The sequence below is a fragment of the Procambarus clarkii genome, chromosome 89 (genome assembly GCF_040958095.1).
Source record: "Procambarus clarkii isolate CNS0578487 chromosome 89, FALCON_Pclarkii_2.0, whole genome shotgun sequence".
Classification (NCBI taxonomy): Eukaryota; Metazoa; Arthropoda; class Malacostraca; order Decapoda; family Cambaridae; genus Procambarus; species Procambarus clarkii.
Window position 1 is genome coordinate 14,509,531 of NC_091238.1, and position 14,161 is coordinate 14,523,691.

Genomic DNA, 14,161 nt, shown 5'->3' on the forward strand with positions numbered 1-14,161 from the left:
ACAGTTTTACAAAAAATTCCATTCCTTCAGGACCTTGCAGATGTTTGACCTAACTAATTGACAGTAATCTGTTTTGCCCTTTCAAACAATGGTTTTAATCTAGGTAAAATAATTCAGAATATCTGAAGTTTGGCAGACATCATTTAAGATCTTTGATTAAATTTAAGTTACCAAAGACTTTGTGAAAACCATGTTGTATAGATGCTTCAGTGTCACTTTTCTAGTTTTGTAAATTTAACAATGATCTTTAGTCTAATTATAATTTGTAAAGCTTAGGTCTTGCATAGCTTTAAATTTACTTTCAAATATGAACACTAAAATATTGACTAAAGTTTCTTCCACTTTAATTTGCAATATTCATTAGTTTGAAATATTAGTCTATGTAAATTGAATAGGTAGTCCACTTACATCTTTTCAATGCATTTTGCATGCACCTATGTAACAAGTTAAATAGGTGTAAATTTTACCAAGTATTTATTTTCAAAGTAAAGTTTCAGATGTTTAAACATTGCATCAATAGTAGTAAACAATTTCCAGCATAATTTCAGGATAAGGTATATAAAGTAGTTTCATTAAAATTGTTTTATTTAATAAGTTCTACATAGTATTTATAATACATCTAATATTTATTACCATTTCAGGTTGTGGGACAGATGCTCCTAGATGAACAGAAGATCCAAAAGGGCAGGACAACTCCAGAGACAATCACCTGTAAAAGAACAATAAACATTAAACAGGGACACTACTTTTATTATCACCAATGCCTAATAATAAGCCCAAAAAATCCTAACATCCTATCTTTTAAGATAGGCTCAGCAAGGCCTATCCCTTACTTCAATTTGAGGCAGGACTTGTTGGCTGAAAGAGTGCATCACATCTTTTGGTTTAGTGCCCAACATGATGTACATAAGCTTTGTGTAAAGCCTATGTACATCATGTTTCAGGCACTAAACCTCTGAATGTATCCACTCTTTCAGTGAACAAGCCCTGTAGTGATTAACAATGTTTGCACATTGTTAAGGGTCCCTACACCTATGCAAATCTAGTCCATCTATTGGATGGGTAGTAGAGCAGGGCTCTGAAAAAGCCAAGCCAGGGAAATCTGCAGGACTGCCTGGTCCCCTTCTATGAAATGGGGTAGGATCAGTACAAACTGCATCAATCCCTGCAGGTGGTAACAGTAGGACTTTGGTACACATCTATAAATGGACTAGATGAAAGAAAGAAAGTAAATTAATTAGTTGACATAGCTAAAACACTTAATTCCACATACCAACTTTCGTAGATTTGCAGAGTAGAACAACCACACTGAAGCCAGTCAATGCTTTGATGACATTGTAATCTTCCATACCACCTGAAACATTTACCAAAATTAGCTTGTTAAACAAGATTTTACAATTATCATTGTTAGAATTCTCCTTTAATGCTAATCAAGCAAAAACATTAAACTTAGTTTGACTAACCATAAGTACATTAAAATCAGCAATTTATGTTGCATCATTTCAGATTATCTTCAGCCATAATGAGTGACTGTTTAAGTTATAATGTTTACTACCACACTCACCTAATTCAGAATGTCAAGCAATTAACACCTTCAAACTCAGGGCTGAAGTTCAACTTTCCCATCAATATTCTGGAAGACAATATCTATTTAAGCTTCAAATAAATAAACCAAGTTGAAGTACAGTTACCATTCAATATTTAATTTGTGTACTATACCATCATTAAATGATTCTTTAATTTATGAACATAGCCTTTTAAGCTACAAACAGATTAAATCCATGATGTCAGTAGAACTCCCAGTTGGGATTCTTTTACCATGTTGTGGCACAGTCTTAAAGCACATCTGGGATCCTCCGACATAAGTTTGAACCCCATCACAGCCCTTGTGCATTAGAAATATCACATTGTGATTTGTGTAATTTATAAATGAATTACTTCTAGCCAAATAATTAAGAACCATGCAAACAAATTAAGATTTTTTATTTAAAAAATTTCATAAAATCTTTAACTTGCAAATTTATGCCGTTTAACAGTGCCCAACTTTACATTCACAAATTTAAAGTCCCATTTATTCTATTCAAAGCACAATTCTTGCAAGAATTAACTTTAGTTTAAGGCCTTTACTAGTGGGTACTATATCCTAGTTTCAATTTACCCAATTTCAAGGCCTTCACAATTTCATTAAATATATAGGTAAAAATTATGTAAACACATTTTACCTATTAAACTAAATAAACTTACTTTGACCCTCTAATTCTGACAACTATGCTACTTTCTGTAGCATTTAACACTTCCAGCGATTGTTCTGCAACTGTTCCTGAAGTTGTTGGAAGGACCTTCTACAACCTGTCAATGGAACATTAAATATGGTTAATAAGGTTTTGCATAGCAATTTCATTTTGTTTAAAATGACAAATATTTTAAAGTTAAAGTTACACTAACAAATTATCTACTTCCCCCCCCCCCCCCCCCCCCACTATATCCAAGTTATAAATTAGAAGATAAAGCACTTTGAAGTCCACATTTAAGGTTTATATGCTACAAAATTTGTATTTCAAATTTATAGTTTACGATTCCCCTCCCCCATACATCTTTGGTAACATGTATTTGAAACATGCCAAGCAAACAGTTGTTGCTATTTATGTCAAAACAAAAAAAAAATATAAGAGATCTTTCATTCTTGTACAGCCACAAGCATGCGTACCATTTAGGCCAATAACTTTATTCCATGTTACCCCAGAACACTAAAAATTTAACTAGGTACCAATTTTACACCGTTAAACAGATACAGTTACTCGCCCAGGATTCATGCAAAATCACTCTTGCTTGCTTGCGGATCAAATGGGATTTAATTTTAAATAGATAAGCAAACTGTACACAGATCTATATGTATTTGCCATTTGTTGCCACTTGTAAAGAACTTAAACCTCATTTAGTAAAAATTTATAAAAACCCACCAAACCGGGAAGGCTATGTAGTACCACCGAGTGTGGAAGTTTAAGGCACGAGATTCAAGAAAGTGTTTAAGGAAATTTTGAAGATTAGAACCACAGCTAACATGTGAGAACCCAGTTCGGTTGTGACCTGCACTGGCTCCACCACCAGAGTACCACAGAGGTGAAGAACCTGCTAGTCATAGGGAATGAGCTTACCCACAATATTGCAAATCTTCCAAATCTGCGGCAGAGGAGTATCTGACGTAATGGTGGAAACACTTCCAACTCTCGCGCCTCGCTGTCCACGTGGTCCAACAGGCCACTGCACTTTCTGAAACAAAATATAAGAATCAGCCATCTGCCAGCGTCAGTCTTTTCCAGACCTGCACACTTACAGCCGACAACCCTAGCAATCCGCAGTCCAGGGAACGCACTAACGTGTGCCCTGGGAGGTAGAGCAAGGAATAGAGGGTAGCATCGAAGACTAATGAAAACGAGGAGGGTGCAAGGAAGAGGTAGTAAGGAGAGGTCACAGTAGCACGGAGGGTGAATAGGTTCTAATCAGCTTTGCCAAACTGCCACCTAGGGAAGGAGAGGGTGAAAAGACAAGGGAAAACAAGGATGATGAAATGGTCACTTATGGAGGTTATGAACTCTCCACGATATATCCAAGTACAGAGACGATCAGAGAAAGATCAAGACAGGTAAGAGAACGAATGGTTCGAGAAGGCCGCCTCGGGTGTGTCAACATCACCCCAAAGGGTATGTCGACAGTTAAAATAACCCAACAGGAACACCAGCTCTGTTAAGGAGTCCAGGAGGTTCCTGACATCAGGAAGGGAAAGAGGGACATTTGGGGGGAAAAAATTTAACAGACTACATTTTAGTCAAAAACATGGCCAGCAAAATAATAGATAGGACATGGAAACAGTAGGACAAAGGGATTATCAGTACGAATCAAGAGACCAATATAGTTATGGGCCCCAGCAAGATCAAGAGGGGGGGAGGAGAAGGGGAAGAAAGGAATAACTACGACAGTTATCACGACGAGCACCAAGCATCGGCTCCCAGAGACAAAGTGGTGAAACCTAAACAGAAGTTGGAGTTCATGAGAGTTGGCATAAAACCCATGAATATTCCATTGAGGAATTGACATTATCAAAAAAATAAAAGGACAGCAACAGAACAAAGAAACAAAGGTAAATAACACAGCATATTAAAAAAGCTAAAGATCAGAATAAGGTTTAGCGGGACATGGGTTAACTTAGTAAGAATGGAGGGGAAAAAAAAAGAGCAGGACACCAGAGGTAGATTGACAGGGTTCAGGGAGGGAGGGGGGCTGTCAAGGCCAGGAGGATAGGGGGTAGAAACTAGGTCAGCAACCAAGAGGGAATTGGGCCAAAAGAAACTTCCACATTAGGGACAGGGGGCCCCAACCAATAAAATGGGGAGTAAGCATTAGTTAGGGGGGGGGGGGCGAGGAAGAAAGGAATGCCGTCTCTTTTCTTACCCGCAGGGGGAGGAGGATGGAGAGGAGCCAGGTTTACGTTTCTGACGGACAGGTGTTCCAGTAACATCGTACTGGCCGACTGACTAGGGTCTTAAGTGAAGAATGGGAGTGAACAACAACAAGATTGCTGGGAGGATGATAGACATCAGCCTGGACAGACAGGCGACGTGGAGGGCCAAGAGGTAGTGGGGAGGGACAGGAAGGATCGGGGAAAACGAAATGACTTGACAGACAGGGTAGGAAAAGGAAAGTGGGGGGGGGGGGAATCCAGAAGGAGATTCACGAGAGATACCTTCCGACCCAGGACGTAAAGGAACAGGGAAGGAGGTGGGCATGTTCGGGTCCAAGGCCTAGAAATGGTTGTGGGACAAAGGTGGGAAGGACGAGAGGTAGAACAACGTGCGAGCATAAGATACGCCAGTGAAGGGGTGGACACTGCAAACCGTGTCTTGCCTCGGGAAAAGTCAAATGAACCTGGTGTTTCAAGTTAAGGACTACTTCAAGCTTAGAGTCGATACACGTGCGAGAGAATGTAGGGTGGGCCTCGCCGCAATTCAGGTAGCGAGCCCGGGGGATATGAGCGATCGTCTTAGAGTGGCTATCGTCCCCACACATGGGGCAGAGAGAAACGAACACTTGTGCATTTGAGGGCACCGTGCTCTAACTTGCCTCACTTATTACAATGAGTGAGGGGGGGGGATGTACTCTTGAACAGGGCACCTGGCACCAGCAAGAATGATAGGTGGCTGAAGAGTCTATCAAAAGGTGATACTATCAAAAGTGAGGTTTGTTTTTAAAAACCAATGTGTCGATATTACAAGATCATTGAATGTAAAATTATGAAAGATTGTCACCTTGCAGATGTGAAGTGAAACTAATCTGACAGTTGTGCGTTTACCCCCCCCCCCCCCCTTACTCTATGTCACGACAACGACAGCCAGAAAGGGAGATGGACCTCATTTAGTAGAAAACTTATCAATAATATCTACAGTATGGGCAATGATAATCTATACAATTGTGTTCTATTAACATTTTTTCAACTTTTACCTTATGTACACCTACATTAAGTATCCTAATATACATGAACTTTGGTAAAGACTTACTATAATGCCTTGTATACTTTAAGTTTGATGTTGGCGACTATATTACCAACGGGTAATATATAAATTTGATTTTACCTTCAAAAAACAAACATTTGCTATAATAAAGTAATTATAAAATTGAAAACCAATATAATAACCACACTTTCACCAAGTTATGATCATTATTCTAATTAACACAATGTTGTACAATATTATAACTACAATATTCTCCAAAACATTTATTCAACTTGCCGACTTCAATGCAACAGGAATCTATCTTAATGTGGAGCGGTGATTATTCCTTCAATCCCATGCACCACACTACAAACTTGCAACCAACGTTTCTAAGTTACGTTTGGCTTTAACAACTACAGCCAAGTTGGGAAAAAAACTGCCTTGCATCACCTTGTTGCTCAAACAAGGTAAACTGCCCAGAACACCATTATATTTATAATCTAGTAACAAGTAAATTTGTAGTCAAGACACAGATGGTCCCAAGAACCTTATTAAACATTCCAAAACACTGAAAAAGCTCGTTTCAATAAAATTAGAGAAACAACTCTAAAATACCACAATTCATCACTATTTACAATAAGTGACTGACTAACCCAGAGTTCTTAATAAAATTTATTTTCAATACATTGCAACACCCATTTCAGATAATGCGTCTCCACCTGTCAAGAGAAAATATTAATACATTTTAGTATACTTTGTTACTATTAAGCTTACAAATTATGAACTTAGGTACTTCAATATTCATAAAGTGCTCAGTATAACAAGTCGCATTAGAAAGTTTATGAAACTTGCAATAACATTTGCACACCAAACCAATAGATACAAATTAAAATAATTACATAATAAATTTGACCATGCAAGGGAAAGTTTCAAGAATCTAGTAACATTGCACTGATCAATGTCACATTTACCACTAATCTCACCCCTTAGTCTGACATTTAACATCCGACTGCCATTATGGTGTGTGCAATGAACATTTTAACAACCATTTAATTTTTATTATGTAACATGCTAGCTAAAAAATTACTGAACTACCAATAAGGACAAGTTATGAACTGCCTTAGCTACCTCATCCCTTGTTGGATTTTACCTCAATAAATTAATTTCAATGAACTTTGATTTTCCTCAGCCAATGGATCACCTAAGACTTGTGTACTTCATTGACAATAGAGTATTTACTACAGAGACTATTGAGCCTGTATATCGAGTAGAGATTAATCATTACAGTCGCCAGTTTTCCATAAGTAATATAAGACTACCTCTTAAAATAACAGCAGCCTACAGCTTGGGGGTTACATCAAGAAGAGCAATTTGAACGTTTGTCTTTACTACTCCAACAGGTATGGCCACAATCAACTTTCTGGAAATATCCCCTCAAATTTTTAACAAAATTGTGGACCATAATTATTAAACTGCAGTACCACATTCATTGTGCATCAATGTTAATTGATAATTATACAATTTAGTATTTTAGTAGATTCAAATTTGTTGTCTATGCGAAGATACTAGATTATAAACCTAATCATTGTCATGCCCTTTAAGACTGACATTACGTTAATGCTAAATTACAATAGGCACAACTTACAACCTTTAAAGTATTTTGACAAGGAAATATCTATGGGTTTGACAACTCTCCCAAGGGAGATACAAACCTATGCTACACTTTAATTTCATTTTCTTTAAATAAAAGTTATATTACCTAATTATTTACAACTTCCCAAGACCGAAGCTGGAAGAGTCACCTCATGCTGTCAATCTTAGGAAACAGGTGCAAAGACTCGCAATATAAAAAGTAGCATTGCCATAATTTATAAAACTACAATTCACAATAGTAAAGACTGACTGACTACACAAATCTCCCTGGAACTACCAAACTGATTAATTTTATCTAAATTTAATGGAACAATTGCCTACTTTTGTAAGTACACTTTGCTCTGGTTATTTTTTGGTATCTAAAGTAGGATTCAGTCACCATTTCCATTAAATATTTAAAGTGTTGGTTCCCCCAAAATTATATAAACAAGGCTATTATGCAAATTTACTTTGCAAATTAAGCTCCTAATATAGGAGCTCCAGCAACTCTGGATACATGGATTTTTTAAAGCTTTCCAAACCTACCACACTACTGGTAAGTTATTAAATGTGCTTTAACTTACAATGGATAAAAACCAATAGTTTAAAAATAGTGAAAAGGTCTTACAAATTACTAAACGTCGCAGAACCATATATTCTATTTTTTGGCCTGACTTAAGGATGTTAATTCATGTTAAAGTGAAGGGTATGAAGCCCATACAAAAATGGTCATCAACACATGTAATTTGAAGACAAGCTAATTTAAAACTAAAGCTTAACATGTGCAGCATAATAGAAATGCTAAAAATATTACCTTGCCGTAGATCACGAGGAGGACTAAGTCACAATCACCAATCATAATTGCACGAGTGGTAGCTTCAGTGAGAAAAACCAACACCCTGAAAATAAAAGTTTACACTTTAGAAAGCAGTTATACAACACTCATTCGCCCAACTAATCATACCAAGGCATGGACACTTTACCGATTTTATCTGCTTTAGAGGATATTTAATACCAGCCAATAAGTCATTCTTTATGAAACTGCTATTAATAAAAACGGTACATTGCAAGTCAGACAGGATGGTACCAATTTCCTCACTGAAAATCTAAGTTTGCAAAACTGTCAAGAACAATAAGTTGAGTGCAACATTAAAATGGTTTAAAGAGAGACTACAATGCAGAACAAAACTAGAAGATTTTCCCCCACCCACAGTTACAATCCAACGGAACAGTCCCACTAAAGCCACGAGTGCCAAGCTATGCTGCCGTTTAAGATAAAGCTTTACAAAATAAGGAAATGGAAAAGAAAGGGGTATCCGAGAAACTGCCAAGGGGGGTGGAGGTCAGATTATCTGTACCTTTTACAGTTTACTGTAGACTTTTCCTCCCCACAGGATCTGGGTCTTTTCCACTCCAACGTCGGCCAGAGTTGGTGCCGGCTGCTGTTTAGAATGGGTGCCATCTCATGCTATACATTACTTCAGGAAACTAGTGCCTCACTCTTCGCCATAGGGTACATCGGCTCAGGACCTCACTAACATGTTGGGAGGCAGTCAAAGACCAGCCAGTCAACAACTTGGGCTGGAGAGCTGTAGCAGCCGAAACAATTTACCACCTGCAAATACAATTTAATTAAAGACTAACAAAAATGGCAAATTTTAGGAATATTTTGAGTAAATTTATGCAGGACCAAAGAAATGAAAATCACTCAAAACATTTAAACACAAAGTGGATCAGTTTTCAAATGGGCACCAGAAGGCAATTTAGTAATCTAGTAAATACAGATAAAATATTTGTTACAAATACTAATCTGTCATTGTCCTTTATTTGACCTGTCAGTTTTTAATGGACCTATCCTTTCCCTAGTCTTAGACTTTTCTGATCACTGTTCCCTAGCTCACTCCCTATTTCGATGTCATTAATTTGCGTTTCCCCGTTAGTTAACAATCTAAAATATTTTCCCGCGTTGGTTCCTTAATTGGATGATCCATAGATGTGTGGCCCCAACATACCATGTGTGTCTCCAACATACATGGCTACTCCCCCTCGTCTAATATATCTGATATAGTTTAAATCCATTTATTTTATGTTCAGCTAATAGTCCTCTATTTTCTACATTCATCCATGTTTCGGCATGTGCAATAATCTTTTTTCTGTGCAGACAAGAGCATTTAATTCGTTAATTTTATTTCTTAGACTTCTGTTAGTGCAATATACCCTAAGTGAATTGTTATTTTGAGGCCCTTTTCTTTCCCCGATCATTTTGCCAATTCTTTTCTCCCACGAACACGTACTTTTATTACCTCCTCCTTCCAAATCAATTCCCATAACACTACTAACAGTTTAAACCCAAACAAACACCTAACCACTGGTTCCAACGATTTGCAACAGCAACAACCCCAGCCCTCGATAGATGCACCCCATCACGAGCATACATTTCATTTCTTCCATAGAAGTGTTTCCAATTGTCTATGAAAGATATTTAATTTGATTTGCAATATCTTTCCAGCCGGCAAGTGACACCAAGTGGCCTCAACATCCATTCATTACCCACTCCCTTTCTTTGAAGAAAGGGACATACCAGGATTCCTCCCTTGCTCCTAACTAGTTCAATGGTTGTCCTGAATCTATTAGTTCCTCACTCCTAACTCTTCCAACATCATTACCCCCTGCACTAATACAAATAATGGGTTTGTTCCCATTTCCCGTCATAATATCATTCATGTTTCCAACAATATCACCAATTCCAGCTCCCGGATAGCAAACCCTTAATCTGTTCCCCCTATCTCTGGCACAAAACGTTCTGTCTAAATACCTCACCTGGGAATCTCCCACAACCAAAATTCGCGTTGGTACCTCCTTAACTTTCTGAGCAGCCTGAGGGGTCTGCGCTTCGCCGCTCCTCGCCGATTTCCGTTTCGAGTGAACTGCAGACTCACCACAGCACTTTTCCAACACGGCAAATGAATTTGCTGTCCTTAGGGCGTCTGTAGGCAGCCTTGTCAAGGTCTTCAAGACCCCTGTCCTTAACGACTATCCACGACGAGGTCTTGTTAATATTGGTCTGCTCCGTTTCTTCCCGATGTTTCAGCCGTCGTTCTGTAAGTATGCTTTAATATACCTACTTATCTCGTCTCATTTTTCTCTTGTAATGTATCTTTATCACATCAATTTGATTGAAATTACCTACTTAAAATTATCTGCTAGATTAAGGACCTGCCCGAAACGCTGTGCGTACTAGTGGCTTTACAAGAATGTATATACTGTACTATCCAATGTATTCTCACAAACCCAATGTACCTTCTTGTATATATATATATATATATATATATATATATATATATATAAATAAATTAAATAAATTAAATAAAAATAAGTATGGAGTGCTGTAAACTAGATTACCAAGGTTAAAGCTTTGGTATGGTGATGCAACACCTATTTAACTTCAGTCAACAGTATACATTGTTATCAACTTTGGCTTTCACTATTTAAATATTTTAATTAACTTTCTAGTTAATAGCCATATTAGCTTCCGATTAAAACTAGGCCTAAGCAGGTTAGAACATATGAAGGTAACTTCAGAAGGGCTGTTGGCCCATACAATGCAGCTCCTTATATCCACCCACTCATACTGAACAATTTACCTACGCTTGAAACTATCTAGGGATCACAAATCACAACGTGATGCATTAGATGAACAAATCCAGAAGGGCCGTGACGAGGATTCTAACCTGCGTCCGAGAGCATCCCAGACGCTGCCTTAATCGATTGAGCTACAACATGGTAAAAGATTTTACCATGTGCTCAGTCTATTAAAGCAGAGTGATGCTCTTTGACGCAGGTTACAATCCTCATCACGGCCCTTGTGGATTTATCTAGGGATCCCACTTCCACATTGTTACGTGTTAATTTGTTCAACCAAAACCCTTTTGTCGAACTAGTATTTACCCAGGTCTTTCCTAAAGCTAAACTATCCAATTCATACTATACTAAACTATTTAATTTAGGAAAGTTCATACTAAACTATCCAATTTAGGAAAGCAAAAAGAAACTATGAAGTTCGCATAGCAGGGCAAGCAAAGACAAATCCTAAAGGGTTTTTTCAGTTATATCGTACTAAGACTAGGGAAAGGATAGGTCCATTAAAAACTGAGACAGGTCAAATAACAGATAGTGATGAAGAGATGAGTAGTATTTTTAATAAATATTTTGTATCTGTATTTACTAAAGAGGAACTTAACAATATGCCTTCAGCCGAACAAGTCTATGTGGGTGGGGACGAGGACAGGTTGACGAGTTTAACAGTTACCAGGGAGGATGTTCTTAAACAAATAGTAAAACTCAAACCAAACAAATCCCCAGGGCCGGATGAAGTGTTTGCCAGGGTGCTTAAAGAATGCAAAGAGGAGCTTTGTGACCCACTGTCAACCATATTTAATAAATCAATAGAGTCAGGCAGAGTGCCAGAGTTTTGGAAAGTTGCTAATGTGATACCAGTTTTTAAGAAAGGAGATAGATCACTTGCGTCTAACTATCGACCAATTAGCCTAACGTCTATTGTGGGAAAGTTACTCGAATCTATAATAGCAAATAAAATTCGTCTTCATCTTGAAAAACATAAATTAATAATTGAGTCGCAACATGGTTTTATAAATGGCCGTTCATGTTTAACAAATTTGTTATCTTTTTATTCTAGCATTGTTGAGGCAGTTGATAGTGGTAAGGATTGCGATGTTGTATACCTTGACTTTAGCAAAGCTTTTGATACAGTGCCACATGAAAGACTGATTAAAAAGATAGAGTCTCATGGTATTGGGGGTGCTATATTAAGCTGGATTAGGGCATGGCTATACCAAAGGAAACAGAGTTAGTATAAATGGAATCAAGTCAGAGTGGGAAAATGTTGTAAGTGGAGTGCCTCAAGGCTCTGTCCTGGGACCTCTGTTGTTTATAATATATATAAATGATTTAGATTCACGTTTGAGTAGCAACATTTGCAAATTTGCCGATGATACGAAAATCGGTAGGGAAATTAATTCGGAGGAGGACTCACTATCACTTCAAGTTGATCTAGATAGGGTTTTGAAATGGTCAAAGGATTGGCAGATGCAGTTTAATGCTGATAAATGTAAAGTTCTGAGGTTAGGTAATGATGATAGAGTTACAAGATACGAGCTAGATGTTGTGATTGCGAAGTCGGATTGCGAAAGGGATCTGGGAGTTATGATTAGTAAGAATTTAAAACAAAAGGATCAATGCATAAATGTTCGTAATAAGGCAAATCGGACACTTTGATTTATTAATCGCAGCGTTAGTAACAAGACACCTGGTGTGGTTCTCAAGCTATATCTTGCTCTAGTTAGGCCCCATTTAGATTATGCCGTTCAGTTTTGGTCGCCATATTATAGAATGGATATAAATTCACTTGAACGTGTCCAGCGTAGGATGACTAAGTTAATTCCCCAAATTAGAAATCTTTCATATGAAGAAAGATTAACAAAGCTTAAGTTGCATTCACTGGAAAGGCGAAGAGTTAGGGGTGACATGATAGAGGTTTACAAGTGGATGAATGGACATAACCGGGGGGATATTAATAGGGTATTAAAAGTATCAACACAGGACAGAACACGAAACAATGGGTATAAATTGGATAAGTTTAGATTTAGGAAAGACTTTGGTAAATACTGGTTCAGTAACAGGGTTGTTGATTTGTGGAACCAATTGCCGCGTAACATTGTGGAGGTGGGGTCCCTCGATTGTTTCAAGCACGGGTTGGACAAGTATATGAGTGGGATTGGGTGGTTATAGAATAGGAGCTGCCTTGTATGGGCCAATAGGCTTTCTGCAGTTACCTTTGTTCTTATGTTCTTATGTTCTTATACCCTTTGTTTCGGGGTCGTCTTGTGCACACTCTTAATACCCCATTAATATTCCCTTATGTCCATTTGCCCACGTTTACACCTATCATGTCACTAATTTTGCCTTTTTAGATCCATGCATTTATGCCTTTTCAATCTTTTCATAGAACACTTTCCCAATTTGTGGGGTCAACTCATCCTACGTTGAATGCATTATTTTATAGCCGTTCTATAGCATGCCAACCAGAACTGCATCACCTAAATGGGGCTTTAACAAGAGCAAGATACCTGGAGAATACCAGCTATTTTATTACTAGTGCTTTGACAAATCACCGTCCCATTTGCCCCAATTATGAACATTTATGCATTTTTTATCAAACTCTGGTCCCTCTTGTAATCCACACCATCTAGCTCTTATCTGTACTATCATTTCCTAGCCTCAAAACCTTGTATTTGTCAGCATTAGACTGCATCTGGCAATTATACCATTTCAAAACCATCCTCTAAGTGATAAAAAAAATCGGGAAAGAAATACTTATTTTGCAATTCTGCAATTATTCCTGCTCCAACATCTTCAACCGAGGTCCCAGAATAGCCTTGAGGCACCAACAATATTTCCTTTAACACCATTTATACTAACCACTTTGGTATAGCAATGCTCTAAACTTCATACAGCACCCAATGTTTTGAGCCTATCATTTTTTTCCATTTGCCACTATCAAAAAGTTTTGCTAAAGTCATGGTACACATCACAAACCTTATCACCATTTACACAACTATGCAAGTGTTACATCATTAACAGCTAATAGTAGAACTATGCAATTTATGCACCTCTTTATCAAAATGAGTTCCCTGTTGGGTTATTTGTGGACCTGCGTAAAGCTTTCGATACTGTCAACCACCAAAACCTTCTTAAATTACATCATTATGGTGTCAGAGGACACTCCCTACAATACCTCAAATCCTACCTTTCTGACAGGCTCCAATGTGTTTCTGTGAATAATACAATTTCTCCCACACTACCCATCAACATTGGTGTTCCCCAGGGCAGCATACTTGGCCCTCTCTTTCTCATCTACATTAATGACCTTCCAAATGCCTCCCAACACCTCAAACCAATTCTATTTGCTGATGACAACCTTCATTTACTCCAGTCCTGATCCCCTTGCTCTAAATGCCACAGTA

General features: G+C 37.8%; 2 protein-coding genes across 11 annotated transcripts in view; one reads left to right on the forward strand and one right to left on the reverse strand.

The window, feature by feature from the left end:
• The window catches only part of LOC138359166 (uncharacterized), an 80,460-nt gene that overhangs the window by 16,331 nt on the left and 49,968 nt on the right, over positions 1-14,161 (forward strand). The window contains exon 5 of one of the 7 annotated variants that reach the window (XM_069318062.1): positions 642-740. The exons of the other annotated variants lie outside the window; for them this stretch is intronic. Coding sequence (XP_069174163.1) covers positions 642-663 — 22 coding nt within the window. The 3' untranslated portion in view covers positions 664-740. Of the gene's footprint in view, positions 1-641; positions 741-14,161 lie in introns of those variants that run through there. 7 annotated transcript variants of the gene reach the window in all.
• Positions 571-10,323, reverse strand: LOC138359167 (uncharacterized). Of its 4 annotated transcripts, none has more exons than XR_011225823.1 (10): positions 10,309-10,323; positions 9,939-10,217; positions 8,477-8,733; positions 7,933-8,017; positions 6,140-6,205; positions 3,156-3,270; positions 2,245-2,349; positions 1,565-1,633; positions 1,274-1,354; positions 571-709 (listed from the first exon to the last, which is right to left on the reverse strand). XR_011225823.1 is itself a non-coding variant. In XM_069318067.1 (8 exons), exons 2-5 carry the CDS (start codon positions 8,578-8,580, stop codon positions 2,288-2,290), a joined length of 366 nt encoding a protein of 121 aa, XP_069174168.1. In that variant the 5' UTR covers positions 8,581-8,733; positions 9,975-10,183; the 3' UTR covers positions 571-709; positions 1,274-1,354; positions 1,565-1,633; positions 2,245-2,287. The 4 variants fall into 4 exon arrangements, 2 of the variants coding, with proteins under 2 accessions (XP_069174168.1, XP_069174167.1); XR_011225822.1 differs by lacking the exon at positions 6,140-6,205 and adding an exon at positions 6,806-6,906; XM_069318067.1 differs by lacking the exons at positions 6,140-6,205; positions 10,309-10,323 and having other exon boundaries at positions 9,975-10,183.

Excerpts from the sequence above, each read along its gene's own strand:
- LOC138359167 (XM_069318067.1), bottom strand. The coding sequence starts at position 8,580 with ATGGCACCCATTCTAAACAGCAGCCGGCACCAACTCTGGCCGACGTTG. Across the intron at positions 8,018-8,476 it reads TCTACAGTAAACTGTAAAAG|GGTGTTGGTTTTTCTCACTG; the intron begins GTACAGATAATC and ends TTTTATTTTCAG. Across the intron at positions 3,271-7,932 it reads TCCTCGTGATCTACGGCAAG|AAAGTGCAGTGGCCTGTTGG; the intron begins GTAATATTTTTA and ends ATTTTGTTTCAG.